We start from the raw sequence: 13,598 nt of genomic DNA on the forward strand, positions 1-13,598 counted from the left end.
TCTCTATTGTACTGTGTTGTGTTTCTAGTATGTTGTGCAAATTTGGAGCTGGGTTTATTGGCCATCATTGCTTCGCTGTGTTCCTTAAAGTGTTTCTAGTATGTTGTGCAAATTTGGAGCTGGGTTTATTGGCCATCATTGCTTCGCTGTGTTCCTTAAAGTGTGTTCAAAAATTTGTGCCCATCTATCCTACATATTTTCATGGGCAGTTATTACATTGTAGATGGTAAATGCCACTTTTGTTAAAAGTATCTGCAATTAAATACTCATGTGAGTATTCTTGTATATATGAAGATGGTCCATTTTTGTTTGTTTTTTGGTGGTGTGTTCTGTGTGGTTTGGTTTGTGTTTTCATTAGTTGTTATGTAATATTGTTCTTGTGTATTGCAATTCGTGTTTCTTATTTGTGTCTGTGATAGGGCATGTGTTCATTTGGTTGATAAGGTAATTGATTGTGGCATTCCTATGTTCTTATTGGTGACAAGCCATTGCGTATGTTCAAACTGTAGATGTTGGTTTCCTAAATGTGTTAAAATGTCAGTGTGTTACGTAAATTTGTAATAGTTAAGTCAGGTAACTTAATTTGTTTTTTGTAAGTTTTGAGGTTTTCACAGCGATGACTATGAAGAAAGTCGTCTTCTGGGTTTAGGCAGCATGTACTCGTATTCTTCGTTTTGGCCAAAACGAAGAATACACGGCGCCTAAACCCAGAAGACGACTTTCTTCATAATTTGTTTTTTGTTTCTTTCTCGATAGTGAATTTGATATTACAGTGTATGGAGTTGAAGTCTGCTAAGGTGTTCTCGATATTGGTAGTGTCTTTATTGTATACGATTAATAAATCATCAACATATCTGAAATAATCTATGTGATTTTTTTAGTATATTGATGATACTGGTATGTTTGAAGTGTTCAATAAATATTTCTCGTAGGATTGCTAATCTGTGGTCTTGCAGGTGAACTGCAAGTAGTTTTGGTTTATAATTATGTTTCTTAATCAGTAATGCCACAAAATGGAAATACACTAACATGATTCCTAGTGCACCACACATTTACAGCACAATAAAATTACATAAAAAAACAGTAAACCAATTTGATCTATAGTCAATTGGAAAAATAGCTCCATGTATAAACTAGCAATTCACACAGCAAAGATACTAAAAGTTATAATATAACTATTAAATGTCTTTAATGTACAAAACTCTGTAAGCCTCATTCACAACCTTAATGAGATGCACATATATAAGACTTTGTTCCTTTGACATCACAAACATGTACACAGACATCACCATAAGAGAACTCGCTGAAATAATCAGAATGTCTAGACAGTAACAACACACCAGAAAAACAAAAATAAGAAATAATGACATTAATAATCACAATTATAAACCAAATTTAGAACAACAAATAACACAACCAACATGCTTACCACAGAACATCAGAAGTTATAAGTACACACAAAACTACTATAAGAGCATATAACACAACCACATCCTCACAATATAGTCTTAATTTTACAGACAAACCACTAGAAACAGGATGGCACAAGACCATAAGCACTAACAACGTATGCTTGCATAACATCAACATTTGTACTAACGGATCAAACATTCGAAACACCCCATTTCACCCAAGAAAGACACATGACCATTAGCACCAACAATGCATACTCATATTAACACCCACGTCCCCATAAAGGACAAGAGTTTGAAAACACATTGTGTGTGTGTGTTTGTGTGTGTGCGCGCGCGCGTACCATTCCACCCATAAAACCCCCTATACATACAATAGGATAATATTTAGAAAACATAATAATTTTAAATAAGCTTTACCAATTATAAACAAGTATTTCAATATATTTAAACATTAATCCTATGCAAAAGCTTTTATATGACAAGACTATTAGCAATGGATCAATTGCAACACGCAGTCCAGTAATAAATGTGGACGCTTACAAATGACTGAAACATGTAGCAAAAATAATATCTTGATAAACTAACTCATTTTATTGACGATTTGAGTCTATCTTTTATTAAAAGTATAAAATTGTTGTGATCGATTGACATATTTACATAGTGATGACATGCACAACAGGATGCCAAACATACAAACGAAGATAACATATTACATTGTTGTAAATTTGTTTGTGTGAATGTTTACCAGTATAATGTAAATACAATTGAAGCGATATATAGTGTGTATAGGCTTTCTTGCAGTGATAAATTATCTCAAGGTATGTATGTAGTGTACGTTTCTTAAAAGTAATAATGTTTAAGTGTGCTTTAAGTAAGTTTCTTTGTTGACAGTTCATTTTTCATTGGATGAATTATCGTAACCCGTTGAAGCGTGAATTTCTTCGAATATTTAAAAATACAATTTCTACTTCATATAAACAACACTGCATTGGCATTATAATTATCAAATGCTGTTCAGAGAAGTAATCGTCATTCGTCTTGTGAAGGACATAGAACACACAATATGATCTGCGGACAGAGTGCAATTTTTTTATATTGGGTGGTACATATAGAAACCACAGTGCTTTAAAGGGTTAAGGTATGTGCATGATATACATGATAAATCATGTTTACATCCCTTTTTATGTCCATTTAGTAAATTTTGACATTGACAGGTCATTTGTCATTGGCCAGAGGTATAAATTACAAGTAGATTGCTCAAATTTATAATTTCATTTTGTCATAACTTAAAAGTGTAAGCTTACTGATACAGTCTTGGAAGAACAAATCTGTTTTATCTATATATCTGTATAATTAATACACATACATGCACTGTCAAACCAGATTTTGGTACAGTTATTCTTAATTACAATGAAACTTGCATTCAAAGTTTCTTGGGGGGGGCAGTGTGTTTGAAAACTAGATTGGAGGAAATTTTAAATGGAGGCAACTTATCATTGAGATTATTGATTTGGGATCATTAAAAATGAACATTAAGTAAAAGCCTTAAATCAAGAAAGATAAAATGGAGGTTCCTATTGTATATATAATAACCAGGGCCCAGATTTTGATGACGTCTTATCTTTTCTTCCTTGTATCCTATTTGATGCCCATAAATATATAAATCCTGGAGATGAGCTAGTGGTTACAGAAATTAACTTTTATGGGCCATTTTTGTCACTTTTTAAGTTTTAGGTCATTTTCTCGGTTTGGTGGTAATTTTCACAGTATGCAATAATAAGTTGTAATCCTGTCCTGTCCTCTTCATTCGTTTTGCAGAAATTGCTGACATTACATATCGTAAAACGTTTTAAGCTGGCAGCAGGGTATGACAGCGGTCACTCACACTGCGGCCCTTTCCAAGTTCTGTGCAAAGGAATTTCCTTAGTTACAAATATTTCTAGTCAGAATCCCTCACTTTTTATGACATACACGTACTGTTGCTCAATAAAACTCCGTCTGCCTTCAGTTTCTCACCCTTGACCGTACAAAGATACATTTGACGAAAGGTCCTCAATGTGAAAAGTTCAGTTCTGTGTTGCACTAGAGTGATTCATTTTATCACGATGCCTAAAGCAAAGCCATCTAAATCGTGTCATTTAAAGCAGATTGTAGCTGAATTTGGAGATGATATATTTTCAACTGACTGTAACTGTAAGATGTGTGACACAAAATTAGCGGCAGAAAAATGTTTCACGGTACAACAACACATCAGTCGCAACAAGCATATACGAGCAGTGCAAATGTTACTGCAACAGTGTTCATCTGAAGGCGGAAATAAATCATCGGATTTTTTCACACATCTGTCTGATGCTCTGGTGTCTGCAAATGTTCCGTTTTGGCCTTTGAAAAATTTTCTGGAAGTGAATTGTGGTTGTTCTATCCCGGATGAATGCACCCTCAGGAAGAAATGCCTTTCCGAGTGCTACAACAATATCCTGGAAATGATTAGGAACAAAGTGCATGGGCAGAAGATTTTCGTTTCTGTTGATGAGACCTGCAATACGGAGGCTTGCTACGTGGCAAACATCATCATTGGAACCTTGGAAAGTGATGGACCAGGTGAAGTGTTTCTGCTTACAGTTGAGGTGCTAGAATCTGTTAATCATTCCACAATTTATAAATCCTTTGACAGATCGACGTTTCTACTGCAGCCAGAGGGTATACAGCCCCATATATTTTAAAAGCAGGCAAGTCAATAAAGTTGTTTTATACAAAATTGGTGCACGTTACTTGCCTAGCATGTGCACTGCATAGAGTGACGGAGGAAGTGAGATGAAGATTTCCTTAAATGGATGCTCTCATGTCATGGACGAAGAAGATTTTTGTGAAGACTCCAGCTTGTAAAATATAGTTTAAGTCTATGGCTCCTTGTGTTCTACTGCTCCCGGAACCTGTCATCACAAAGTTGGGAACGTGGATTGATGCTGCAGTTTACTATTGCGATCATTTTCAGGCAGTGAGAAACACTGTAGATTCAATGAAGACGGGGGATGCGAGGGCAATTGAAGCTGCTCAGGAACAGTTCTCATGCAGTGAAATGGAAGGACAGCTGGCCTTCATAAAGGCAAATTGCAGTTCCTTGACAGAAGGAATGAAATACTTACAGGAGAAGTAAAAGAATGTGCTGTCAGACAACAGGCATTCACTGACCTTTGAGAATTTCTGCGTGTTGACTGTCACCTATTGCAACTCTGAATGAGGTGGCACTTAAATATTGGAATATATACCATATATGTACATTTGATAAGCGTTCCAACGCAGTAGAAAAAATCGTATTAAAACATTTAGCTTCAAATTCAATCATATATTGCTTAATTTGCAACATAAAAATGAGAACAAACTTAAAAGAGTAACATTGAGTTCACAGTGTTAATAAAGATTAAAAATATATTTTAAAATGATCAGTAGATCTTCCAGGACATGATACATTTTTAGGTCGTTCTTTAACTTTCAGATAATTTTTTGGTCATTTTATACGTAATTTTTCTGGATTCTTTTGGTCATTTTTAAAATATTATTATGTCATCAAAATCCACGCCCTGATAATGACTATGCTACAAGTTTTACTTTTCTGGTCATCAAGCTATAATAAATCAACTCAGACATGTTTTATCAGCACTTCAAGAACTACAACCCATGCCACATGAAAAGGGAGTCATTCATAGTTTCATCGGTTATCAAGGTCAGTATGTCAGGATCAGAAAGATTTCAACAAGGCAGTTAGGAACATTAGACATGATTTGATGCTTAATGAATACCCACAAGAATTTGTCAACTCTGTAATGAAGCCATCTAGAAGCAACCATCCTTCTTCAGACACAATATGCCAGGACACGGCCATTATCCCATACGTTAAGGGAATCTCCCAGAAATTCAGATGCATTGGAAAATGTTTCAGTCTCAGGACCATTTTCAGAATTAAACATACATGTATACTCCATGGGACATTGCTAAAAACTGGACCTGTTAGAGATGCCCAGCAAATGAAGCAATGTGTGTGTACATATCCTATGTGACTGGCAGATACTGCACTGGCAAAACAAGCAGACCTTTAGAAGCTTCCATTAAGGAGCATAAATATAGTCCTGACCCAAGGTCTGCTTGAAAAATCAAAATTAGCCCAACATGCATATGAAGACCACAGAGTGTTTGAAAGAAGTGAAGGTCTTGCAGATTGAACCAAACACCACCTACAGGAAATGTAGGGAATCCACCGATGTCTGGTAGATTATCCATTCAGTGAACCTAGCTTGGACATCTGTCCCATCTGGATTCCCATTATTGCAACAGAAGTAAGAAAACACCGAATCTGCTCAGTGTGGAGTACGAGTGAAAGTTGTATTTTTATGTTGGTATCATATAGCGAATGTATTTTAGTGATGACTTATATTCTGATAGTACTCTGATTTAAACAGTAGTAGCCATGAAATAGTGCATGTCCTCAGGTGCTAGGCATCGTGTATGGAGCTTTTTAATGTTTTTAATGACTGTCCACAGTTGGTTCATGCTGTGCTTGGTTTATATATCCTATCTTGTGTTCAGAGACATTGACTAGCTCTATCAACTGAGCCCAACTAAGTAGGTTTAATTTAAGGACGGAGACAGAATCCAGTCTCCAAAACGTATGTTTTAAATAAAAAGCAGACTGATGGCTAATGTCGAGAAACATAATAACTGTAGTAATGATATTAACAAAAAATCAGAGGTGTTACATGTACACTACAGAATCCTCAAAGACGAATCATTTTTACTAACATTTTATGGCAAGTAATGTGGCTAGGGAATATCACCCATGTGGTGATATTGATCCACTTCATGGCATGTGATACCTTCACACAAACTTGTCACCACATTTCACAGAATGTCTGGGGTTTATAGTTTTATGTAATATGCACCATGTTCATTGTGCAGGCTTATCAGACGTTCATGGAACTTCTCAGTGCATGGTCTCCGCATATTGAATTGAATTGAATTTATTTACATTCTATAAATCCTAAGCAGGTTAGTACCTTTGGATACAGAACAAGATATACTGCGGAAGCGCATGGCAAACTGAAAGTCATCATAAAAAGTTAAACAGTTCTGTCCAGTGCGACTGGTGAAGATTTTTCTTATTTCAATTCTTCATGCCCTTACATGTTTCGGTCTTTTGAGACTATCATCAGAGGGACATCAATACAGTTGGAAGCTACTATTACAATATAATACGTTCAAAGCATTAAAATATACATATAATGTTGATAATATACAATTGGATATAAAGTCTAAAGTTTTACAACTACAGTGGCTGTCTTAATGTATTAATTTTTTTTTTTAAATTGGCTTGTTAAGATTTTGTTAAAATTTATAAACCAAGTAAGTTAGTGTCCTCTGTCTTATTACTTCTCTTGATGGGGACCACCCTGTCGCACACACACTAATGGGCTTTACGGTATTAGATTAATAATTAATGAAAGAAGTAAATAATGATGTGAATCTACTGGGTGATAATGTAGATACCATAAAGAAAAACACACAAACTTAATTGACGCAAGTAAAGAGTTTGGTCTAGAAGTAAACACAGTGAAAACTAAGTATATGTTGCTGTCTCGTCACCAAAATGCAGGGCAAAATCATGACATAAAGCTAGGAAACAGATGTTTTGAAAATGTGGCACAGTTCAGATATTTGGGAACAACGATAACAGATCAAAACCTGATTCAGGAGGAAATTAAGAGGTGACTGAACTTGAGTAATGCTTACTACCATTCAGTCCAGACCCTTTTGTCTTCCTGTCTGTTGTCCAAAAACATAAAAATTAGAATATACAAAACTATAATTTTGCCTGTGGTTCTGTATGGGTGTGAAACTTGGTCTCTGGCATTAAGGGAGGAACACAGACTGAGGGTGTTTAGGAGAATATTTGGACCGAAGAGGGATGAAGTGATAGGAGGTTGAAGAAAACTGCATAATGAGGAGCTTCATAACTTGTACTCTTCTCCAAGTATAATTAAATGATCAAGTCAAGGAGGATGAGGTGGGCAGGTCATGTAGCACGAATGGGGGAGACGAATGCGTATAGGATATTGGTGGGAAAGCCAGAAGGAAAGAGACCACAGCGAAGACCAAGGCATAGGTGGGTGGACAATATTAGAAGGATGTTAGAGACAGGATGGGATGGTGTGGTTTGGGTAGACCTGGCTCAGGATAGGGACCAGTGGAGGGCTCTTGTGAACACAGTAATTAACCTTTTGGGTTCCATAAAATGCTGGGAAATTCTTGAGTAACTGTAGAATTGGCAGCTCCTCCAGAAGGGCTCATCTCCATGAGTAAGTAAATAAAAAATGTGTGCTGGCAGTTCTAGCTGCGCAGCGGCAAGTGGTTCAGCACTTCCACATGAAGTTGCTGATGGTAAAATCAATATCCAATCAACCTGCACTCTGGGCACCCAGCACTACTGATATTCTACAGCAGAGATAAGTCATTGGCACTGGTGATTACAGGTTTTGTCTCTATTAAAATACGGAGCCACATTATATTTCATAATTCCTTCTCATAAAATATAGTTATTTCATACACCCATTCCAAATACCAGGAGCCAGGATAGCTCAGTCAGTGTAGGGATGCACTGTTTGTGGATAGCTGGGGTTTCAATTCCCAGCATGGACTGGCTCAGGGGCCCACCCTGCCTCCTATTCAGTAGGTTCTGGGGGCTCTTTCCCTAGGGCATGAAGCTGAATACTCAACTCCATCTAGTGTCAAAGTCAACAGGTGTGGAGCTATTATGTCCACTCCCCCATATATCTTCATATAGCATGATGCTTAATTAAACAAGCACAGGGGCAGTTTCATCGTATATTAATTTCGCTAATTCAGCCATCAATGCAACAACTGTTTATTAAGTTAAACCATAGTACATGTTTCGACCCTTAATGGGTCATCTCAGGTGCTCTTAGTTACATAATTAATTACTGGATTGTAACACATTATCTTGTTTGTATATTTGAATAATTAATCGTGTAACCAAGAGCATCTGAAGATGACCCATTAAGGGTCAAAAGAAGTAGTGTGGTTTAAATTAAACATTTGTTGCATTGATGGCTGAATTAGTAAAATTAATATTATTCACTGTATTCATGAAACAGGATGCAAACAATAAAAATTGCTTCCTCTTATTCCTATTCCAGATATCGATAAACATTAACTAGTGTAAGACGATGAAGAATGCAGTCTTCTGGGATTTGGCACCGTGTATATGTGAGAAGACTGCATTCTTCATAGTCACCGCCGTGAAAGCCTCAAATCTTACATAGTGTAAGACGGCTACACAAAAACAATTTAACAACTATTCTCAACTCAGAAACATGATGTGAAATTTTAGAAGCACTCTATAAAGTGAGTACTGTTTATGTTGCTTTCAAAACAACCACAGAAGCCAAGAAGCACAACAGCAGATACCTCTTTAAGCTCACCAGGTGATACAGAACAAGGTCAGCTGACACCAATCCATACTGATAACTAACTTCTGATATGTCACCAGACAGCAAAAAGGTTTGTCATCCTTATCCTAAAAGTTAGGACTATTCTATTTGTATAATATTGTAACGTGTTGGCTTCGATTTGTCACTGTGGGAACTCAACAATTTCCATGCATTTGTTGTCGCGGAAGTATGCGTTCCCATTATAGCTGTTGCACAGAGCTGGACATACTATAATAAGTCACATTATTATTATGGTCCAAGGTAGGATTAGGATAGGAGTGCCCAGGTTGTGATAACATTACCTACAAACCTTCAGATCCCTAACCAAATAAAAGGCTCCTGTTCATATACTGATAAAAGCAAAAACAATAAAAGGATAACTATGTGAATCTAGTAATGAAAGTGCAAATATGCTTGTTTAAATCAATGTTCATCTGGTGTAGGTGGATTGCTCTTCTCCAAGTAGTTCACATTAGTGAACTGGCTGATTGGTTGAACAGATCTTTGCCGACAAAAGACATACTGTCTGGCTCAGCATTTTGCTCTTGGTTGTAATGACCTAGCGTCCCTGCTGCTTCTCACTGCCCAAAAGAAGTCGAGCTGGACGTCCTCCCCCTGGGTATGTAAATTCTTTCTCTAACCCTTCTTTACTCAGTGACAGCAAAAGAAGTCTTCTTTTCCCAGTGAATAACATCTACCTTTACCTTTAATAACAGGTTAATAGTAGGTATAATTTAACAATCCTGATAGGCTAATCACGCCATAGTTCAAATCTGCCTGCTTTACCAAACAGTCTTTGACTGGTAGACTTGAAAGGATTCTGACGATGGTGTATGCATAATAGTTCTGTAGTCTCTGCCTGGTATGTTCTGTGGGCATCATACATCCCTGATATGCTCAGAAGTCACACAGACCAGTGATTATTTTCCATCTTGTTTAGAACATGTTAACTAGATTTAAAGCAAAAATTGCCCGTGTAGCTTTTCTCATAAGTGAACCTTCCTAATTTGTAGGAGCTGTAACATGTCTGAATCATATGCATATATTAAGAGATCTTTGAATACATATTTAACAAAATGCAAGAACTTCTATGGGGTAAGGAATAGGGTCATGAGAAATGACACAGCTCATAGCAATATGTAACATGTTTCTATTGGTCCAACTGAAATCACTAGATAGTGACAGATATGTTTCACTTATCACCTAGGCAATACAACTCTCAGGAATATTAAATTATATTTTCAGAACTAATTCATTTTTTGTTAAAGTTAAGAATTACACAAACCTTGTGCCTTAAGCAAAAAAATGTGTACATCTTTACAACTGGAAGAGGACAGAAATGAACTCTTCTATACAATATTTAATCAATTCGATTTACATATTCTAAAGGTAAACCACAGTGTAACAGCTGATCTTTAGGCAAGAGGTGCAGATCTGGATTATAATACAGTAGTGCCTCCCAACAAATTTCTGTCAATTTTGGTATACACATCCATGCACAGTTCACATCAGCAGTTCTGTTCCCATTATTCTCTCCTGTAATACCTCCAAATGAATACATGCAACCTGCTGGTGTGACTGCCACCGAATGGAAATAGACTGCATGTGGCAAACTAAATTTCATCTGAGTCCACTGTAAACTCTGCAGTCCAAGTCTCCATACATCATCAAACATCTCAGTACCATTATAACCACCACATATATATACTGCTACCTCCTGCTGCGCACTACCTGAGACCTGAACACACCCATGACATCTTCTTGATTCAGGAATGCCTGGAGCTGGTGCTTCTGGGTCACAGCGTGTCACCAAGCTTTCCCATGAGCCAGTAACAAGATTAAAGGCTGGAATCTCCTTCAGTAACAAATAAAAACATTTCATTTTAAACTGCTAACACAGTATTTCAAATTGATCAATACAGTGGAACTCCTCACTGAGAAACCTTATATGAACAACAAATTTTGTATTTTATTTGAATGTATATCTCTGACCTTTATACAAAGCGTTAATGGCAGTGACAAAATTAATGGTCATAAATAATAACTATTACAATATAAAAATATGAACTATGAAAATACTGGTATAAAAATTATCAGAAAAGCTGTAACCCATTTTAAGAAAGTGACCAGAATGATAATTTATACACTACCTGGAAGCCATACACTACTTCAGCTGTACCACCCCCGAAAAGGTAGATTCGTGTCCCATCAAATGCAAGCTCATGACGATATCTTCCTTGTGGCTCTTTCCATGTTTTGCCTGTGCACATATACACCTCTTCCCAAACACATGTTTTCAAATCTAATCGATGAACATCAGCAGTATAATTAAAACCTGTGGTACCTCCAACAGTATACAAATGGATACCATCCAGAACTAATGCTTGGCCATACTGCTTTGGAGGACAAGAGCCCTTAACATTCACAAGCTGCATCTTGTAATCTTCATGAAGATTGCATACATGAAGTTGATTACTACTTTTTGTTCCAAATGGATATCCTGTCCCACCATAAATCATCATTGTTCTTCCCTTTGAAATCACAGCACTAGATGCTAGTTCGTTTGGAATAGTCCCATTACATAGCAGTCTCTTCCATTTCTTGGAGGCAAAATTGTACTTCCAAAGCTCTTTGAACAAAGGCCTGTTTTCTAACCATACTTGGTCATTCCTTAATTCTGGATCATGATTAATACTAGTAAAAGGATTGTATCCACCATACGAGTAGAGATTCTTATCGTCGCATACAATACGATGCCCACTTCTTGCTTTCGGAACAAGACAGCGGCCTCCAGTAATGTTCGGTTCACATTTCACAAATACGAACGGTTTGAATGTATACGTAGGTTTGTTATGTCTTAAATTGCTCATGTTGAGGTTAAGTATATAAATTTAGGAATGCTGCAGCACTATCATATTGTGATTCTGACATATACAATTAAAAATCCTTGCTACAGACTATAAAATAATATATTCTCTACTATTTAACTCTACTAACTTAAAAGGAAAGACGTCGTCTCACAACAACAAAACCCTACACCGCAATCCCAAGCTTTCCTGGATTACATCCCACGTTAACAACTGCGAAGTAAGAAAGTTCCCAACTGATTTTGCACTTTCCAATATTTTTCGCTTCTCTTAGTGGGGTGGGGGGGGGGGTGTAGTCCAACTAGGTCCAGTCGGCACGGCGGCCACTGCGGCCACTGATTGGCCTATTGTATCTGCCCTTGGTAATTATGATGATGGAGAATTTGGTGGAATGAAGATTGGCAGGGGAAACCGAAGTACTCGGAGAAAACCCGCCACTTAGTCCACCACAAATCCCATTTGTCCATACCCGGGATCGAATCCGGGCCGCCGCGGTGGGAAGCCAGCGATTAACCGCTTGAGCTATGGCGTGGCCCTCGTCCAATATTACGCTGTAACGTTCTTTACCCCAAGAATCCGTGAGTGCCCAGCACCACATATTGGGATACAAGTAAGCTTCAATAGTAGCAAGATTTACTACATTGGTTTCGGTAAACATTACTGTTGTGATTATTAAAGACAAGGAAGATTATTAATGTGCAGGATATGTTTATCTTTACTTTCTTTAATTTGCACATTAAAATCTGCTATCCATCTAACCTTCTCTACCGATGACATCTGCCTGTTTGTGACCTTGTGACGTTTGTGACACGGATCGCATTGAGTGTTTTGTTCTCATATAACTGCAGCGCGGTCTCAGCTCAATGGAGACGTGGCGTCAGCGCTAGAACATTAATATCAATGAGGAATAGACTCAGGGGATATACTTCTCTCCTAAAAGTGGACCGCCTAAGTCCTATCCGGTCCAATCTTACTCTGAATGGACGGAGCATTTCATTTGTAAATAGCGCAAAATATCTCAATGTAATCTTCGAGAATTACACGGAAAATTATGCCATAGCTTAAAATAAAATGTATGTGGGCAAAATAAATTGACTTTAACGAATCTAATGGAATAAAATGCTTTATATTTCTCAATGCGTAACATGACCTTGAAATTGTATTGATAACATAGTCAGTATGCTGTTTCCATGTGAGGGCATCATCAACGATTAAACCTAAAAATTTTGTTCATGACGCCTTGATTAATTTAATTTGATCATCTACAAGTTTGGACGTAATGTTATGATAATTCACGGAACGAAATTCAACATATTGAGATTTGTTAAAATTCAAAGTAAGCAAATTAGCATTAAACCATGCATCAATGTCTTTAAGAGTTTGATTAAGACCAGTTTCAAAATCTAGCTTGTTTGTGTCAGTTACTATAGTACTCGTGTCGCCTGCAAAAGGTACTATATTATTGATTTTGTTAATTATTGAAGGTAAGTCATTAATATAAAGTAGGGGGGGGGGAAGCGGGCCAAGGATTGATCCTTGAGGAACACCGCACTTAATTACTTCCCATTCAGAAGAGCTTCTACAGTCAAATCTGTTACCTATTACAACTTTTTAATATCTGTCTGTTAGATAATATTGTATGAATGTTTTAAATTTTCCTTCTATTCCATAAAATATTAACTTGTCCAATAATATTTTGTGATTGACACACAAATCAAAACGAAGACAGCACACACACACACATACCCAGCAGGCCCAGAAGTATAACACACGCAGTCACAGGAGTAAGACACAACACAAAGCACAATACACAT

At 37.0% G+C, this 13,598-nt stretch overlaps 1 protein-coding gene across 1 annotated transcript; it reads right to left on the reverse strand.

The window, feature by feature from the left end:
• Positions 1 to 10,047: 10,047 nt before the first annotated feature.
• On the reverse strand, positions 10,048 to 12,017 carry LOC111862889 (kelch domain-containing protein 10). Its single transcript, XM_023848675.2, has 2 exons — positions 11,068 to 12,017; positions 10,048 to 10,772 (listed from the first exon to the last, which is right to left on the reverse strand). The coding sequence occupies exons 1-2, from the start codon at positions 11,785 to 11,787 to the stop codon at positions 10,278 to 10,280; spliced, it is 1,215 nt and encodes a 404-aa protein (XP_023704443.1). The 5' UTR covers positions 11,788 to 12,017; the 3' UTR covers positions 10,048 to 10,277.
• Positions 12,018 to 13,598: the final 1,581 nt, after the last annotated feature.

The sequence above is a fragment of the Cryptotermes secundus genome, unplaced genomic scaffold (genome assembly GCF_002891405.2).
Source record: "Cryptotermes secundus unplaced genomic scaffold, Csec_1.0 scaffold528, whole genome shotgun sequence".
NCBI classification, from domain to species: Eukaryota; Metazoa; Arthropoda; class Insecta; order Blattodea; family Kalotermitidae; genus Cryptotermes; species Cryptotermes secundus.

What these genes read in the sequence shown, in the direction of transcription:
- LOC111862889 (XM_023848675.2), bottom strand. Translation starts at nt 11,787, where the DNA reads ATGAGCAATTTAAGACATAACAAACCTACGTATACATTCAAACCGTTC. An exon ending in AAGTAGTGTATGGCTTCCAG is followed by an intron (nt 10,773 to 11,067) that starts GTAGTGTATAAA and finishes TTGTTACTGAAG; the next exon opens with GAGATTCCAGCCTTTAATCT.